At 48.5% G+C, this 20411-nt stretch overlaps 1 protein-coding gene across 1 annotated transcript; it reads left to right on the top strand.

The window, feature by feature from the left end:
• Nucleotides 1-783: 783 nt before the first annotated feature.
• Nucleotides 784-19968, top strand: LOC306918108 (cingulin-like protein 1; the record flags this gene model as incomplete). The annotated part of the gene is made up of 6 exons (XM_079530991.1): nt 784-928; nt 5218-5350; nt 6355-6546; nt 15576-15782; nt 18735-18839; nt 19816-19968. Coding segments are annotated over exons 1-6 (930 nt in total), but the record flags the coding sequence as incomplete, so codon positions are not given.
• Nucleotides 19969-20411: the final 443 nt, after the last annotated feature.

Below are 20411 nucleotides of genomic sequence, written 5' to 3'. Positions count from 1 at the left end.
AGACTAAGGTAGAGTTACTATTACTGAGACTAAGGTAGAGTTACTATTACTGAGACTAAGGTAGAGTTACTATTACTGAGACTAAGGTACAGTTACTATTACTGAGACTAAGGTACAGTTAATAATTATATCAATTAACGCCCTACTTGATCATGCTACAGCATCATAGAAAAGTAGCAGATCTACAAGCTCACAGCGCGGTGTGAAGTGGTGCGTTTTGAGCTTGTAGACACAAATTTTGATTTGAGTCTCAGGATGAGATGTAGCTAAAGCTTGTGTTTCAGAATCAGAAGATGTAGCTAAAGCTTGTGTTTCAGAATCAGAAGATGCAGCTAAAGCTTGTGTTTCAGAATCAGAAGATGTAGCTAAAGCTTGTGTTTCAGAATCAGAAGATGTAGCTAAAGCTTGTGTTTCAGAATCAGAAGATGTAGCTAAAGCTTGTGTTTCAGAATCAGAAGATGTAGCTAAAGCTTGTGTTTCAGAATCAGAAGATGTAGCTAAAGCTTGTGTTTCAGAATCAGAAGATGTAGCTAAAGCTTGTGTTTCAGAATCAGAAGATGTAGCTAAAGCTTGTGTTTCAGAATCAGAAGATGTAGCTAAAGCTTGTGTTTTAGAATCAGAAGATGTAGCTAAAGCTTGTGTTTCAGAATCAGAAGATGTAGCTAAAGCTTGTGTTTTAGAATCAGAAGATGTAGCTAAAGCTTGTGTTTCAGAATCAGAAGATGTAGCCAAAGCTTGTGTTTCAGAATCAGAAGATGTAGCCAAAGCTTGTGTTTCAGAATCAGAAGATGTTAGCCAAAGCGTGTGAGAAAGCCAGAACGCAGAGGAACACCCTTCAGGACGACTTGGCCAAACACCAGGAGGAGATCTGTAAACTCAGGACCAGACTGTCTGGAATGGAGGCAGAGCTGCAGTCAACCAAGGACAAGTAGGTTAATCGTAGGCTCTTGGGTGGTGTGTGTGTGTGTGTGTGTGGGGGGGGCAATTTACAATTTAGGCATTTAGCAGACTCTCTCTTAATCCAGAGCGATTTATATTAGGCAAGAACAAAAAGCATGGCAATACATCACATACATAAAAAGTAGATATCATGAAACATGCATAAGCTAAGAACGTATATCTATATAATTAAACTATACATATAATCTATACATATATACTATACTATGCTATACATATGTACTATGAAGTGCTATGACTACATACAATTCAATTCTAGTGCTGTCTACATAACATGCTATAAGTCTGTATCAAAATGCTATCTACAGTAAGTCTAATAAAGTGCTATCTAAGGGGGTAGGGTAAGTGCTATGGGCCATGATGGAGTCTGAAAAGGTGGGTTTTCAGACTACGGCGGAAGATTGGGAGTGATGCTGCAGTTCTGACTGTAATGGGTGGCTCAGGGGTAGAGTGTTTGTTTGTTTGTTTGTAACCTTTATTTCAGGGGAATCCAATTGAGACCAGGGTCTCTTTTTCAATGGCGCCCTGTATACAAATAAGAACATTTACATTTTACATACATGACATGGACACACAGTACAACAAATATAATCCACAAGCACATACACACAGAAACAAAACCTTGTAACCAAATGTTACAGAAAACAGGTGCATATGCCTTCCTCTAGTGTGAGGTCAGTTAAGAGTATCTTAAAAGTAGTAAACGAAATAAAAACATTCAACTTCAATTTGTTTTGACAACCGTTCCATAAATGTGGAGCATACACCCTGAAGGCAGTATCTCCCAATTTAGTAGTAGTTTTTGGTACCTTCAATAAAAGCATATCTTGTGATCTAGTACCATAAGCTGATGTATTGAGATCTAGCAGTTTTGTTAAATACAGAGGTAGTTTACCAATTAAAGCTTTATACGTGAACAGGGTAGCATGTTGTTTCCTTCTAAGAGCCAGAGAAGACCATTCTACTGAGGTATATAATGCACAGTGATGTGTTCTGAAACCTGCTCCTGTAATAAAGCGGAGTGCACTGTGATAAATTGCGTCCAAGGGTTTTAGAATGCTGTCAGTGGCATGCATATACAGGATATCTCCATAATCAAAAATTGGCATAATTGTTGCTTGGATTATCCTCTTTCTATTCTCTTTAGAGAAGCATAATCTATTTCGATAGAGGAAGCCAATTTTAGGTTTGATTTTCTTTGTTAGATTTTCTATATGTGTTTTAAAAGAGAAATCCTCATCTAGCCAGATCCCTAAATACTTATATGATGAGACCCGCTCAATGTGTGCCCCTCTCAGAGACAGTATGGGGTCACCTGTTTCCACTTTTGTTTTATTTGAAAACAACATGTACTTCGTCTTGCCTACATTTAGGGCAAGTTTAAGATCCGCTAGTGCATGCTGAATAATGTTAAAAGCAGCTTGTAAGTTAAATATAGCTTGATGGGGCAGTGGTGTATAAAATTGTGTCATCAGCATAAAAATGAATATTGCAGTTCTCAATATTCTTTGAGATTTCATTAATATAAATAGTAAATAAAATGGGTCCAAGTATGGAGCCTTGGGGGACTCCTTTTTTAACTTCTAAGAAGTTCGATTTAATGTCTCCAACCATAATGGCTTGGGTTCTGTTTGATAGATAGTCCTGGAACCAAGAACAGGCCATGCTATCTAATCCAATACATTTTAATCTCTGCATTAAAATGGTATGATCCACCGTATCGAAGGCTTTTGCCAGGTCAATAAAAATGGCTGCACATTTTAATTTTTTGTCCAGTGCAGTTGCTATGTCATTTACGACCAATGATGTTGCTGTGGTTGTACTGTGTCCAGGCCTGAAGCCTGACTGAAAAGTGTTCAAGATGTTATTAATGCTTAAAAAGCTACAGAGCTGCTGTTTGACAAGTGCTTCGAAGATTTTAGCCAGGCATGATAATTTGGAAATGGGCCTATAATTATTAACCGCACTTGCATCTCCCCCTTTGAATAGTGGGCTTACTTGTGCAGATTTCCACACAATTGGAATAGTTCCTGAAGCTATGGATAAATTAAAAATATGTGTTACAGATGGGGCAATCAGTGGAGCTGCAAGTTTTAGCAAACTAGGCACCATATTGTCCTCACCAGTGGATTTGTTCGCATCAATATGAGTTAGCTCAAGAGAAGGCCGGGCTCCACCGGGCGCGTCAGCGTCGCGTCTCCGTCACCGTCAGGGAATGTTCCCTTTTTAATCAATGAAGGGTGGCTCCACTGCCCGCGTTGACGGAGACGCGACGCGTGCATTAAAATTGAACCGGTGCGTTTTTTGACGCGACGCGACGGAGACGCAACGCGTCCGGTGGAGCCCTGGCGTAAAACATCTGTCACAGTAAACTCTTTGAATGAAAAATAATCTCTGTTTTCCTCCACTGTGGATGTGCTTGAATCAGCTGCAGATAAACCTCCTGCAGGGGAGGGATCGGATCTTTCAAAAAGATTTCCAGCGGTTATAAAATGTTGATCACACATGAAATCACACATCAGGTGTTTATCAGTAATAGGGCCATCCTCTGTGTCAAGAGATTTTGGCAGTGCAGATGCAATAGGACCAGAGTTTAGGGATTTTACAATTTTCCAGAATTTTGAAGGATTATTTTCAGATTGTACCAGTGATGAACAGTAAAAATCTGATTTGGCCTTCGTTGTAAGCAGGCAGCATTTGTTTCTCAGCCGTCTAAAGACGTGCCAATCTGCTTCTCTCTTAGATGTCCTTGCTGCCCGCCATGCTTTATCCCTTGCTCGCAGTTCCATGGATAGAACATTTGTGAACCAGGGATTTGATCTATTTTTTATTCTTAGCCTTTTAAAAGGAGCAAGCCTATCAGTGATAGTATTAAAAACAGTGGTTAAATGATTTAGTGCAAGATCAGGATCTGGGATAACACCAGCAAGGCTCAGGTCGCTACGAGAGATCTCGTGCAGGAAGCCTTGGTCACTAAAATGTTTAAAGTTTCTTTTAGTGACAAAACAAGTTGGAGTTTTAGGGGCTTTCATATCTCTAATACAAACCACGGCCCTAACCCTAACCCTAACCCTAACCCTAATACATACCACGGGGGCTTTCATATCTCTAATACATACCACGGGGCAATGATCGCTGAAGCCCAGTGGCAAAACCCCACTCATCTCTAATACATACCACGGGGCAATGATCGCTGAAACCCAGTGGCAAAACCCCACTCAAATTATATTTATGTGGTCTGTTTGTTAAAATGACATCAATCAAGGGAGTAAAATCTTTAATTAATTGTGTTAAATTAAGGTTAACACATACCTCCTTAAAAGTGCTGGGGGATTGGGAAAGCCAGTCCGAGTTTGCATCTCCGGTGACCAGGAGCTCCGTATTGGCATAATCCGAAAGGATATGCGATAGTTTTTCTATAGCACTTGGTGGAGCACGTGGGGGGCGATATATGCCTGCTATTACAACATTTGTTTGGCCCAGTTCTATTTGAACAATGAGGCATTCAAATTCATTTGGAGTGGAGGATGACAGTAAGATATTTACGCTAATTGTAGATTTAATATAAATAGCTACTCCACCGCCCATCTTATTTTTTGGTATTCTGTCACATCTAAAAACACTATAACCATCTAGTGCTATTTGATTGTCAGTGACATGAGATTTTAGCCATGATTCAGTGGCCACAAACACATCCGGCTTGGATCGAAGAATCAGGGTTTTTATATAGTCAATATTAGCTACAAAGCTCCTCACATTTAGACATAGGAGTCCTAGCCCATGTTTTCGTGACGAGAATGCTTCTGGTGTTAATATTCCAGGTGCATTTGTAATAGATGTCTTAGAAAAAACAGATGAATGTTTGTGGATACTGATTCCATTTTTTATATTAATACCACTTGGCCTATCATTCTGTCTTGGTAGGCGGTGGTTCAACACAACACAGGAATTATTAGAGTGCAAGTATCAAAGGAAGCATTTCTAAGAGTGGCCGGATGGGAACCCATTTCGAACCCGGGCTTCCCCAGAGCTGGTGCTGGTTGGTGCCTTGCATGGTTTCCTCTATCATCGGTGTATGAATGGGTGAATGTAATTCACGTTATTGTGTCAGGCTGCTCCAGGCATTAATATTACTGTGGTTATTGTCAGGTTACTCCAGGTCACGGCGGACAGAGACATTAATATTACTGTGGTTATTGTCAGGTTACTCCAGGTCACGGCGGACAGAGACATTAATATTACTGTGGTTATTGTCAGGTTACTCCAGGTCACGGCGGACAGAGACCGGTCCAGGATGGAGATGAAGGATCTTCAACAGCAGCTTTCTGACATGCATGATGAGCTGGACCTCACCAAGGTCACCAACGCAGAGAGGGAAACCCTTCTCAAGGTCATTACATTAATATACTAGACCTCACCAAGGTCACCAACGCAGAGAGGGAAACCCTTCTCAAGGTCATTACATTAATATACTGGACCTCACCAAGGTCACCAACGCAGAGAGGGAAACCCTTCTCAAGGTCATTACATTAATATACTGGACCTCACCAAGGTCACCAACGCAGAGAGGGAAACCCTTCTCAAGGTCATTACATTAATATACTGGACCTCACCAAGGTCACCAACGCAGAGAGGGAAACCCTTCTCAAGGTCATTACATTAATATACTAGACCTCACCAAGGTCACCAACGCAGAGAGGGAAACCCTTCTCAAGGTCATTACATTAATATACTAGACCTCACCAAGGTCACCAACGCAGAGAGAGGCAGAGGCTGGAAATTGTACAGGTGAGGGGATTTAGGCTGATTAGGCCCACTGGCAGAGCCTGACCAGAGCCTTGTGTGGTGGTTCTGGAGAACCGTGGGTCCGACCGACTCGATACCGGGCATTGTACTACCTGTGGTAGTTTGGAACGCGTTTGTCGAATGTGAAGTCGATGGGACAAACGGTTCTCGAGTTACATGCATTACAGACGTACAGACACATGGTGCATATATCTAACTATAAATGTGCCGTGTGTGTGTGTGTGTGTGTGTGTGTGTGTGTGTGTGTGTGTGTGTGTGTGTGTGTGTGTGTGTGTGTGTGTGTGTGTGTGTGTGTGTGTGTGTGTGTGTGTGTGTGTGTGTGTGTGTGTGTGTGTGTGTGTGTGTGTGCGTGCGTGCGTGCGTGCGTGCGTGCGTGCGTGCGTGCGTGCGTGCGTGCGTGCGTGCGTGCGTGCGTGCGTGCGTGCGTGCGTGCGTGCGTGCGTGCGTGCGTGCGTGCGTGCGTGCGTGCGTGCGTGCGTGCGTGCGTGCGTGCGTGCGTGCGTGCGTGCGTGCGTGCGTGCGTGCGTGCGTGCGTGCGTGCGTGCGTGCGTGCGTGTGCGCATGTGTGTGTGTGCGCGTAAAATGCAGGAGATCCAGGATCTCCTGCGGGTTCAGGAGGAGCAGCAGGAGGTTCTCCGCTGGAGGGAGAGGGAGCTGAACGCCCTGCAGGGGGCGCTGCAGGAGGAGGTGGAGAACCACCGTAAAGACCTGGAGCTGCTCCGAGAGGACTTCCTGTTGAAGACCCAGACGCTGCAGAGGGACCTCAGTGTGGCTCAGGAGGTGAGGATCTATACATCTATCTATCTATCGATCTATCGATCTATCGATCCATCCATCGATCCATCGATCCATCGGCCGTGCTCCTCGCCCGGGCAGAGAACGTAAACACAGGCGGGGTACGCGGGGAGGAGTGAGGACTAGGCTAAAGCAAACGCCTCACCGACAGGCGCTCCCCAGCCTATTCCTCGCCAATGTGCGCTCTCTGGTGAATAAAATTTACGGCTGTGGATTATTAACCACCATTGGATTAAGGACTGCAACGTCATGATACTCACGGAATCCTGGCTCCACAGCAATATTCCCAACAACGCTGGTCGCGGACAGAACAGCTGATTCAGGCAAGACTGTGGGCGGCGGATTATTCATCTATGTAAACAACGCTTGGTGCACTGACAGCACTACAGTTGAGAGTCACTGCTCTGTTAACCTGGAGTACCTGGTAGTTAAATGCACCCTAGTGATCGCAGCCTACATACCCCCTGCGGTTAATGCTAAATTAGCAATGAAAGAGCTTCATGCTGCTATTAGCAAGTACCAGACTCTGCACCCAGAGGCAGCCTATATCGTAGCTGGAGATTTTAATCACTCCCCCTTACCTCTGTGACCTCCTCAAACGTCATGTCCCCTCCCGCTCCCTCAGGTCTGGTGACGCAAACCTCCTCGACGTCCCCAAAACCAAACTCCGCACGTGGGGGGACAGAGCTTTTGCCTTTGCTGCCCCAACCCTGTGGAATGCCCTCCCTAAGGCACTCAGAGATGCCCCCACCCTCCAAACTTTCAAAACCGCCCTCAAGACCCACCTCTTCAATATTGCCTTCCCTAGCTAACCCATCCCACTGTCTTTCTTTTTAATGTTTTTAGCTTTTAGTGTTTTTCCTTTTTCTAATAAATTTGTTTTTATTTTGTTGTTACCTCTCTAAAGCCCCCCCCCCCCCCCCCCCCCCATGTAAAGCGTCTTTGGGTACTCAGAAAAGCGCTATATAAGTTTGAGATATTATTATTATTATTACTCCAACCTGAAGACTGTGCTCCCCAAGTTCTATCAGCATGTCACATGTCCCACACGAGGTGACAAGATCTTAGACCATGTCTACACTAGGCATGCCACGGTATGAGATTTTACAGTACGGTACGGTGCCGGTATTGAAAACCTATACCTCGGTATTCCGCGGTATTTATATTAAAAAAAAAGAAGAAAAAAAAAGATTGCCCCCCCCCACTGTATTTCACTGTACTATGGCTCCCCCTAATGGCCGTTTTGTACCCTGCATGCTGGAGCGCAATCTGGTACAATCTGGTAGTGCAATCTGCGCATGCTCACAACTGCGTGCCTCTGTGTTGACAGTTCACACTTTTAGTTTAGTACATGTGGAAATATGGAATATACAATTGGATCTGGGTGTCTTTCAGCAACACTAACTCAAAGGTAGGAAGCAACTTTTCAATCTACTGCAGCTGTGTGGTGAAAATAAATGTTTTGCCTTAGTCTGGGAGTGGAGTTGCACTGCATGCGCACAGCATGCGCCGCCCACCAACGCTGTATTCAAATACCGTAAGCTCGGAAATCTCACGGTATCAACACCGTGGCTGTTCCTGTCGCGGTATTACCGAAATTCGGTAAACCGCGGCATGCCTAGTCTACACTAACATCAAAGAGGCGTACAGAGCTGTTCCCCTCCCCACCTGGGACGTTCTGATCACCTCTCCTTGTTCCTCTTCCCCAAGTACACGCCACTCATTAAACAGATTAAGCCCCTGACCAGATCTGTGAAAATATGGCCTGATGGGGCAGACTTGGAGCTACAGAGCCTGTTACAACCTACAGAGGCCACCATAGACTCCCACATAGACATTCACTCCTACACCTCCTCTGTTCTGGCTCACATCAGCTCCAACATCGACAGTGTCACCACCACCAAAAAGATTATTACCTTTCCCAACCAAAAGCTGTGGTTGAACAGTGAGGTCCGGTTGCAGCTGAAGGCACGTGACACCGCCTTCAGATCAGGTGACAAGCAGGCCTACTGCTCAGCCAGGGCTGACCTGAACAAGGCCATAAAGCAGGCCAAGCAGAGCCACAAGCGTAAGGTTGAGGATCATTTTAACACCAACGATCCCCGACGCATGTGGCAGGGCATCCAGGCCATAACCCCCCCCCCTGCAACCGACCCTTCTCTCCCCAATGACCTCAACCATTTCTATGCCCCGCTTCGACAGAGACAACCGGGAGACGCCCACCAGGGTTGTCCTACCTGCTGATCTCCAACCCCTCACTCTCTCCACCACGGATGTACACGCCGCACTGAGCAGGACCAATCCACGTAAGGCAGCTGGGCCTGACGGCATTCCGGGTCGGGTGCTTATGAGCTGTGCTGAGCAGCTGACGGAGGTGCTCACGGACATTTCTAACCTGTCCCTAGCCCAAGCAACTGTCCCTGCGTGTTTTAAGTCCACCTCCATCGTGCCTGTGCCGAAACACTCCTCTGCGAAGTGCTTTAACGACTTTCGACCTGTCGACCTCACTTCCACGATCATGAAGTGTTTTGAGAGGCTGGTCCTGGCCCACCTCAAAGCTGGCCTCTCTCTATCCCTCGACAGGCATCAATTTGCCTATCGAGAGAACAGGGGCACTGATGATGCCATCTCATCCGCCCTACACTGTGCACTCACTCACCTGGACAAGAGCAACACTCACGTACGGATGCTGTTTATCGACTTCAGTTCGGCATTCAACATCATCATCCCATCCAAACTCATCACTAAGCTTGGTGACCTTGTGGCAACTAAGGACCTGGACATCACTCCCTCCATCTGCAACAGGATCCTCGACTTCCTCACTGACAGGCCCCAGTCTGTTAGGATAGACAACCTCACCTCCTCCACCCTAACCCTGAGCACTGGTGTCCCACAAGGCTGTGTGCTGAGCCCCCTTCTCTACTCCCTCTTCACCCACGACTGCACCCCTATGCACGGCACCAATACCATCATCAAGTTCGCAGATGACACAGCGGTGGTGGGTCTCATCAAAGATAACGATGAGACGGCCTACAGGGAGGAGATCCAGCATCTGGCGTCGTGGTGTGCCGACAACAACCTGGCGTTGAAGACCAAGGAGCTCATCGTGGACTTCAGGAGGACTAGGGCTGTCACTCACGCTCCCATTCACATCAACGGAGCGGAGGTCGAACGGGTCCCCAGCTTTAGATTCCTGGGGGTCCACATCTCTGAGGACCTCTCCTGGACCCTCAACACCGCGTCTCTGGTCAAGAAGGCCCACCAGCGTCTCTTCTTTCTGAGGAGACTGAGGAAAGAACATCTATCTCCTCAGATACTGGGGAATTTCTACCGCTGTGCCATCGAGAGCATCCTCACGTACTGCACCACGGTCTGGTACGGAAACTGTACAGCCTCTGACCAGAAGGCACTGCAGAGGGTGGTGAAAACTGCCCAACGCATCACCGGAACATCTGTCCCTGTCATTAAGTCCATCTATGACAGTCGGTGCCTGAGGAAGGCTCATAACATCATAAAAGACCCCTCTCACCCCAACCAGTTTGCCCTCCTCACCTCTGGGAGACGTTTTAGGAACCTTGGTTCCAAGTCCAGCAGACTTAGGAACAGCTTCTTCCCCTCCACTGTCATCTACCTAAACTCCTCATCCACTCCTCTCCCCCCTCCAGTGTCAGCCCCTCCTCCCCCCAACCCATCCACCATCCCTGTCGTATCCGAGACTCTGGACACATCCTAGTCTATAGCACTATGTGGACTCGTGCGATATGGCCACTGGACTATGGTCTCTGGACCTTAGTTTAGCACTTGGGCCACGTGCAATAAGGGCTACGTGCAATAAGGGCCACATGCAATAAGGGCCACATGCAATAAGGGCCACATGCAATAAGGGCCACATGCAATAAGGGCCACATGCAATAAGGGTCACATGCAATAAAGGCTACGTGCAATAAGGGCCACATGCAATAAGGGCCACATGCAATAAGGGCCACGTGCAATAAGGGCTACGTGCAATAAGGGCTACGTGCAATAAGGGCCACGTGCAATAAGGGCCACGTGCAATAAGGGCCACGTGCAATAAGGGCCACGTGCAATAAGGGCCACGTGCAATAAGGGCCACGTGCAATAAGGGCCATGTGCAATAAGGGCCACGTGCAATAAGGGCCACGTGCAATAAGGGCTACGTGCAATAAGGGCCACGTGCAATACGGGCCACGTGCAATAAGGGCCACGTGCAATAAGGGCCACGTGCAATAAGGGCCACGTGCAATAAGGGCCACGTGCAATAATGATGATGCCATCTCCTCCGCCCTACACTGTGCCCTCACTCACCTGGACAAGAGCAACACTCACGTACGGATGCTGTTTATCGACTTCAGTTCGGCATTCAACACCATCATCCCATCCAAACTCATCACTAAGCTTGGTGACCTTGTGGCAACTAAGGACCTGGACATCACTCCCTCCATCTGCAACAGGATCCTCGACTTCCTCACTGACAGGCCCCAGTCTGTTAGGATAGGCAACCTCACCTCCTCCACCCTAACCCTGAGCACTGGTGTCCCACAAGGCTGTGTGCTGAGCCCCCTTCTCTACTCCCTCTTCACCCACGACTGCACCCCTATGCACGGCACCAATACCATCATCAAGTTCGCAGATGACACAGCGGTGGTGGGTCTCATCAAAGATAACGATGAGACGGCCTACAGGGAGGAGATCCAGCATCTGGCGTCGTGGTGTGCCGACAACAACCTGGCGTTGAACACCAAGTAGACCAAGGAGCTCATCGTGGACTTCAGGAGGACTAGGGCTGTCACTCACGCTCCCATTCACATCAACGGAGCGGAGGTCGAACGGGTCCCCAGCTTTAGGGCTACGTGCAATAAGGGCTATGTGCAATAAGGGCTATGTGCAATAAGGGCTACGTGCAATACGGGCTACGTGCAATAAGGGCTATGTGCAATAAGGGCTACGTGCAATACGGGCTACGTGCAATAAGGGCTATGTGCAACGCAGGGAAGCTGGAAGTACCCTCACTAAAAACGCCGGGACAACGCTCCACACGTCCCAAACTCTTCTCCCTTCTGGCCCCAAAACTGTGGAATGCACTTCCCGTTGCAATCAGAACTGCAGCATCACTCCCGATCTTCCGCCGTAGTCTGAAAACCCACCTTTTCAGACTCCATCATGGCCCATAGCACTTACCCTACCCCCCTTAGACAGCACTTCTTAGACTTATATAGCATTTGAAACAGACTTATAGCATGTCATGTAGACAGCACAATAAGTGCATTGTATGTAGTCATAGCACTTCATAGTATATATGTACAGCATAGTATAGCATATATGTGTAGTTTATATGTATAGTGTCATTATATAGATATGTTCTAGTTATAGTTTATATGTATAGTGTCATTATATAGATATGTTCTAGTCACGTTCTTAGCTTACGCACGTTTCGCGATAAATGCATTTTTACATATGTGATGTATTCCCATGCTTTTTGTTCTTGCCTACTGTAAGTCGCTCTGGATTAAGAGCGTCTGCTAAATGCCTAAATTGTAAATTGTAAATTGTAATAAGGGCTATGTGCAATAAGGGCTACGTGCAATAAGGGCCACGTGCAATACGGGCTACGTGCAATAAGGGCTATGTGCAATAAGGGCTATGTGCAATAAGGGCTACGTGCAATAAGGGCTATGTGCAATAAGGGCTACGTGCAATAAGGGCTATGTGCAATAAGGGCTACGTGCAATAAGGGCTATGTGCAATAAGGGCTATGTGCAATAAGGGCCACGTGCAATAAGGGCTACGTGCAATAAGGGCTACGTGCAATAAGGGCTATGTGCAATAAGGGCCACGTGCAATAAGGGCTATGTGCAATACGGGCTACGTGCAATAAGGGCCACGTGCAATAAGGGCTACGTGCAATACGGGCTACGTGCAATAAGGGCCACGTGCAATAAGGGCTATGTGCAATACGGGCTACGTGCAATAAGGGCTATGTGCAATACGGGCTACGTGCAATAAGGGCTACGTGCAATAAGGGCCACGTGCAATAAGGGCTATGTGCAATACGGGCTACGTGCAATAAGGGCTATGTGCAATACGGGCTACGTGCAATAAGGGCTACGTGCAATACGGGCTACGTGCAATAAGGGCCACGTGCAATAAGGGCTACGTGCAATAAGGGCTACGTGCAATAAGGGCTACGTGCAATAAGGGCTACGTGCAATACGGGCTACGTGCAATACGGGCTACGTGCAATAAGGGCCACGTGCAATAAGGGCTACGTGCAATACGGGCTACGTGCAATAAGGGCTACGTGCAATAAGGGCTACGTGCAATAAGGGCTACGTGCATTAAGGGCTACGTGCATTAAGGGCCACGTGCAATAAGGGCCACGTGCAATAAGGGCTATGTGCAATAAGGGCTACGTGCAATAAGGGCCACGTGCAATAAGGGCTACGTGCAATAAGGGCTATGTGCAATAAGGGCTATGTGCAATAAGGGCTACAGTATGTGCAATAAGGGCTATGTGCAATAAGGGCTATGTGCAATAAGGGCTATGTGCAATACGGGCTACGTGCAATAAGGGCCACGTGCAATAAGGGCTACGTGCAATAAGGGCCACGTGCAATAAGGGCTACGTGCAATAAGGGCCACGTGCAATAAGGGCTATGTGCAATAAGGGCTATGTGCAATAAGGGCTATGTGCAATAAGGGCTATGTGCAATACGGGCTACGTGCAATAAGGGCTACGTGCAATAAGGGCCACATGCAATAAGGGCCACGTGCAATAAGGGCTACGTGCAATAAGGGCCACGTGCAATAAGGGCCACGTGCAATAAGGGCTACGTGCAATAAGGGCCACATGCAATAAGGGCCACGTGCAATAAGGGCTACGTGCAATAAGGGCCACGTGCAATAAGGGCTACGTGCAATAAGGGCCACGTGCAATAAGGGCTACGTGCAATAAGGGCTACGTGCAATAAGGGCTACGTGCAATAAGGGCTACGTGCAATAAGGGCCACGTGCAATAAGGGCCACGTGCATTAAGGGCCACGTGCAATAAGGGCCACATGCAATAAGGGCCACGTGCAATAAGGGCTACGTGCAATAAGGGCCACGTGCAATAAGGGCCACGTGCATTAAGGGCCACGTGCAATAAGGGCCACATGCAATAAGGGCCACGTGCAATAAGGGCTACGTGCAATAAGGGCCACGTGCAATAAGGGCTACGTGCAATAAGGGCCACGTGCAATAAGGGCTACGTGCAATAAGGGCTACGTGCAATAAGGGCTACGTGCAATAAGGGCCACATGCAATAAGGGCCACGTGCAATAAGGGCTACGTGCAATAAGGGCCACGTGCAATAAGGGCTACGTGCAATAAGGGCCACGTGCAATAAGGGCTACGTGCAATAAGGGCTACGTGCAATAAGGGCTACGTGCAATAAGGGCTACGTGCAATAAGGGCCACGTGCAATAAGGGCCACGTGCAATAAGGGCCACGTGCAATAAGGGCTATGTGCAATAAGGGCCACGTGCAATAAGGGCCACGTGCAATAAGGGCCACGTGCAATAAGGGCTACGTGCAATAAGGGCCACGTGCAATAAGGGCCACGTGCAATAAGGGCCACGTGCAATAAGGGCCACGTGCAATAAGGGCCACATGCAATAAGGGCCACGTGCAATAAGGGCTACGTGCAATAAGGGCCACGTGCAATAAGGGCTACGTGCAATAAGGGCCACGTGCAATAAGGGCTACGTGCAATAAGGGCTACGTGCAATAAGGGCCACGTGCAATAAGGGCTACGTGCAATAAGGGCTACGTGCAATAAGGGCCACGTGCAATAAGGGCTACGTGCAATAAGGGCTACGTGCAATAAGGGCCACGTGCAATAAGGGCTACGTGCAATAAGGGCCACGTGCAATAAGGGCTGCGTGCAATAAGGGCTACGTGCATTAAGGGCCACGTGCAATAAGGGCCACATGCAATAAGGGCCACATGCAATAAGGGCCACGTGCAATAAGGGCTACGTGCAATAAGGGCTACGTGCAATAAGGGCTATGTGCAATAAGGGCTACGTGCAATAAGGGCCACGTGCAATAAGTCCCACGTGCAATAAGGGCTACGTGCAATAAGGGCCACGTGCAATAAGGGCCACATGCAATAAGGGCCACGTGCAATAAGGGCTATGTGCAATAAGGGCTACGTGCAATAAGGGCTATGTGCAATAAGGGCTACGTGCAATAAGGGCCACGTGCAATAAGGGCCACATGCAATAAGGGCCACGTGCAATAAGGGCCACGTGCAATAAGGGCTATGTGCAATAAGGGCTACGTGCAATAAGGGCCACGTGCAATAAGTCCCACGTGCAATAAGGGCTACGTGCAATAAGGGCTACGTGCAATAAGGGCCACATGCAATAAGGGCCACATGCAATAAGGGCTACGTGCAATAAGGGCCACGTGCAATAAGGGCTATGTGCAATAAGGGCCACGTGCAATAAGTCCCACGTGCAATAAGTCCCACGTGCAATAAGGGCTACGTGCAATAAGGGCCACGTGCAATATGGACAGATCATGTTTTTTTTCTTCCTTCTCATATCCTTATTTATTTATTTATTTAAATGACTGCTGCTCAGCCCATATCTACTGTTACTACTGTACTACTGTAATGAATGTATCCTCCTCCTTACTGACATGTTTGCACTATTGGTGAGATGTGAAAATACTTTTCGCTGTGCTGTACTTGTTCTGTACATTGACAATAAATTGAATCTCATCTCAATGAATTAATTAATGAATCAATGAATACATGAATAAATAATGGACCTTGATGTGAAAAGGGTTGTGAATGATGTAAAAAGTAAATAATGGAGCTTAACCCCTGTGTGTGTGTGTGTGTGTGTGTGTGTGTGTGTGTGTGTGTGTGTGTGTGTGTGTGTGTGTGTGTGTGTGTGTGTGTGTGTGTGTGTGTGTGTGTGTGTGTGTGTGTGTGTGTGTGTGTGTCAGAGCGTGGCTGTGCTATCCCTGCAGAAGGCTCAGATGGAGCAGCAGAAGGCTCTGTCAGACTCCCAGACGGAGCTGACCAATCAGGACAGAGAGCAGCTGAGGAGACAGGCTGCACACCTGGAGGAACGCCTGGAGGAACTCAACCTCTGCATCCACAAGTCCAGAGCTCTGGAGAAACATCTGGAGCACAGAGCCAGCCAGCTGGAGGTAGGTCCCTTCTGACAGAGAAACATCTGGAGCACAGAGCCAGCCAGCTGGAGGTAGCTCCCTTCTGACAGAGAAATACACCGTGCTGTGTTGTGTGGCTTTTTGTGTCCAATGAAATGTGTTGTTGTGTCGTATTCTGTGTCCTTATCGATACATGTGTGATCTTGTGTTATACCGTATTTTGTGTTCAGGTAAAATGTGTCGTGTCATGTGATGAAACGTGTCATGTGTTTTATGTCCCCGTGGAGAAGCAGCAGGTGGAGGAGACACTGTGTGGTGTTTTAACAGGTGGAGGAGACACTGTGTGGTGTTTTAACAGGTGGAGGAGACACTGTGTGGTGTTTTATGTGGAGGTGGAGAAGCAGCAGTTGGAGGAGACACTGTGTGGTGTTTTAACAGGTGGAGGAGACACTGTGTGGTGTTTTATGTGGAGGTGGAGAAGCAGCAGGTGGAGGAGACACTGTGTGGTGTTTTAACAGGTGGAGGAGACACTGTGTGGGGTTTTAACAGGTGGAGGAGACACTGTGTGGTGTTTTATGTGGAGGTGGAGAAGCAGCAGGTGGAGGAGACACTGTGTGGTGTTTTAACACTGTTTTAACACTGATTGAGGCGTTGAGGTGTTTTAACATATAACACCCATCCTCTTCACACTGCACTGGCTCCCCGTTACAGATCCTCTTCACACTGCACTGGCTCCCCGTTACAGATCCTCTTCACACTGCACTGGCTCCCCGTTACAGCCAGGATCCACTACAAGGTCCTGCTGATCACTTACAACTGCATAAACGGACACGCCCCTCCCTACCTACAGTCACTAATCAACCCTCCAAAAACAACCTCCACCCGCACCCTCAGATCTGCAAACAAACTCCTACTGCGCACCATGGGAGACCGGGCCTTTTGCTCGGCAGCACCGCGCCTATGGAACAGCCTCCCCATGGACCTGAGAGTGAACAGCCTCCCCATGGACCTGAGAGTGAACAGCCTCCCCATGGACCTGAGAGTTAACAGCCTCCCCATGGACCTGAGAGTGAACAGCCTCCCCATGGACCTGAGAGTGAACAGCCTCCCCATGGACCTGAGAGTGAACAGCCTCCCCATGGACCTGAGAGTGAACAGCCTCCCCATGGACCTGAGAGTGAACAGCCTCCCCATGGACCTGAGAGTGAACAGCCTCCCCATGGACCTGAGAGTGAACAGCCTCCCCATGGACCTGAGAGTGAACAGCCTCCCCATTGACCTGAGAGTGAACAGCCTCCCCATGGACCTGAGAGTGAACAGCCTCCCCATGGACCTGAGAGTGAACAGCCTCCCCATGGACCTGAGAGTGAACAGCCTCCCCATGGACCTGAGAGTGAACAGCCTCCCCATGGACCTGAGAGTGAACAGCCTCCCCATGGACCTGAGAGTGAACAGCCTCCCCATGGACCTGAGAGTGAACAGCCTCCCCATGGACCTGAGAGTGAACAGCCTCCCCATGGACCTGAGAGTGAACAGCCTCCCCATGGACCTGAGAGTGAACAGCCTCCCCATGGACCTGAGAGTGAACAGCCTCCCCATGGACCTGAGAGTGAACAGCCTCCCCATGGACCTGAGAGTGAACAGCCTCCACCATGGACCTGAGAGTGAACAGCCTCCCCATGGACCTGAGAGTGAACAGCCTCCCCATGGACCTGAGAGTGAACAGCCTCCCCATGGACCTGAGAGTGAACAGCCTCCCCATTGACCTGAGAGTGAACAGCCTCCCCATTGACCTGAGAGTGAACAGCCTCCCCATGGACCTGAGAGTGAACAGCCTCCCCATGGACCTGAGAGTGAACAGCCTCCCCATGGACCTGAGAGTGAACAGCCTCCCCATGGACCTGAGAGTGAACAGCCTCCCCATGGACCTGAGAGTGAACAGCCTCCCCATTGACCTGAGAGTGAACAGCCTCCCCATGGACCTGAGAGTGAACAGCCTCCCCATGGACCTGAGAGTGAACAGCCTCCCCATGGACCTGAGAGTGAACAGCCTCCCCATGGACCTGAGAGTGAACAGCCTCCCCATGGACCTGAGAGTGAACAGCCTCCCCATGGACCTGAGAGTGAACAGCCTCCCCATGGACCTGAGAGTGAACAGCCTCCCCATGGACCTGAGAGTGAACAGCCTCCCCATGGACCTGAGAGTGAACAGCCTCCCCATGGACCTGAGAGTGAACAGCCTCCCCATGGACCTGAGAGTGAACAGCCTCCCCATGGACCTGAGAGTGAACAGCCTCCCCATGGACCTGAGAGTGAACAGCCTCCCCATGGACCTGAGAGTGAACAGCCTCCCCATTGACCTGAGAGTGAACAGCCTCCCCATGGACCTGAGAGTGAACCCCATGGACCTGAGAGTGAACAGCCTCCCCATGGACCTGAGAGTGAACAGCCTCCCCATGGACCTGAGAGTGAACAGCCTCCCCATGGACCTGAGAGTGAACAGCCTCCCCATGGACCTGAGAGTGAACAGCCTCCCCATGGACCTGAGAGTGAACAGCCTCCCCATGGACCTGAGAGTGAACAGCCTCCCCATGGACCTGAGAGTGAAAAGCCTCCCATGGACCTGAGAGTGCCGCAGACTGTGGAATCTTTTAAAACGGGCCTGAAAACCTTCCTGTTTCGGAAGGCCTTTTTGTGTTGAACTGTCGCTTTGCACTGTTTTTTTGTTAACCCTGTTTTTAACCTTCTATGATAGATTATATGTTTTTAACCATGTAGCACTCTGGGATTCCTTGTGAATGAAAAGTGCAATATAAATAAAATTCATTATTATTATTAACAGGAGGTGTTGTGGTGTTTTAACAGTGACAGATGGGTTCTGGTTCTGTGGTGTTTTAACAGTGACAGATGGGTTCTGGTTCTGTGGTGTTTTAACAGTGACAGATGGGTTCTGGTTCTGTGGTGTTTTAAGGTTCTGTGGTGTTTTAACAGGTGGAGAAGCAGCAGGTGGAGGAGACACTGACGGAGGCGAGGAGGAGAGAGGATGAAGTGTGTCTGTCCAACCAAACCCTGGCCGTCCACCTGGAGAACGTTCAGGTATAAATGTATATTAACTATTGTCATCATTAGAAAAACTAAACACAAAGACCTCGGGGCACAGGTCTCCACCAGGGCAGGTCAGGTTGTGGCCTCCTGGTGGCGCTATAACCTCAGGGCACAGGTCTCCACCAGGGCAGGTCAGGTTGTGGCCTCCTGGTGGCGCTATAACCTCGGGGCACAGGTCTCCACCAGGGCAGGTCAGGTTGTGGCCTCCTGGTGGCGCTATAAGAGGCCAATGTGAAAAAGGGTGCCACTTCTTCTTATGCCTTGGATGGCAATTGGATGATTTGAGGCATTTTGTTCCAAAAGTGTGTTTAGCAAAAATCCACCTGTTGGGTGGTGCTATAACAGGCCAATGTGAAAAGGGTGGGATATATTCCTCAGCTAGTGGGAAGGTCCCTAACCCTAACCCTAGTCCCTAACCCTAACCCTAACCCTAGTGGGAAGGTCCGTGAAAGGGTGGGATATATTCCTCAGCCTAGTGGAAGGTCCCTAACCCTAACCCTAGTCCCTAACCCTAACCCTAACCCTAGTGGGAAGGTCCGTGAAAGGGTGGGATATATTCCTCAGCCTAGTGGGAAGGTCCGTGAAAGATTTCACATAAATTGCACGATTTGAGGCCATTTGTTCAAAACGGGAAAGCCAGTGTTAGCCAATCAGGATGGAATATGAAATATCGGACAGATCCGTCTTGAACACATGACTATAGAGATACTGTGTGCTATACGATTTGCGGCCTCCTGGTGGCATCATTGGCATCCAGGGAGTGTGTGTGCAAAGTTTGGCACCGACCGGGTTAACGGTGCCGGAGATTAGCTGTACACGGACGGACTCACGTGTGTGTGTGTGTGTGTGTGTGTGTGTGTGTGTGTGTGTGTGTGTGTGTGTGTGTGTGTGTGTGTGTGTGTGTGTGTGTGTGTGTGTGTGTGTGTGTGTGTGTGTGTGTGTGTGTGTGTGTGTGTGTGTGGGACAGGGTCAGCTGACCAAGCTGAAGGTCGAACAAGGAGATCTGAAGGTCAAACTGAAGGATCAGAACAAGCAGTCAGAAGATCTGTGGAAAACCAGGAGCGACCTGGAGGAGGAGAAGAAGAATCTGGACCGGACTGTTGACCTGCTGCAACGCAAGGTGAGAGAGAGAGAGAAAAAGAGAGAGAGAGAGAGAGAGAGAGAGAGAGACAGAGACAGAGAGATTACATTTACTGTACATTAACAATGTACAGACTCAGCGAGCACAGCCTGGCCATCGAGAAAGGCCGATATAGACAAACCTGGCTGCCCAGAGAGGACAGGCTGTGTTCTCACTGTAGTCAAGGAGTGGTGGAGACAGAGCTCCAGAGCTCCACTTCTTGACTGCATGTGAAAAATATGAACATATTAGAGAAGAATACTACCCTAAATTCACAGAAATAACAAAAACAAGGATACAGTTTGACTCTATCCAGGCAATCCCCTACTTATTAGGTGAAAAAGCTGAATGTTCCAGGTTGGCAGCAAAATATGTATCAGCCTGCCACAAAATGAGGGACAATGGGTGAACAATATAAGTCTACTACAATGAATTGATCAATG

The sequence above is a fragment of the Electrona antarctica genome (genome assembly GCF_951216825.1).
Source record: "Electrona antarctica genome assembly, contig: scaffold_961, whole genome shotgun sequence".
NCBI classification, from domain to species: Eukaryota; Metazoa; Chordata; class Actinopteri; order Myctophiformes; family Myctophidae; genus Electrona; species Electrona antarctica.
Note: the sequence above shows the minus strand (reverse complement) of the source record. Positions and strands in the feature narration are given on the sequence as shown.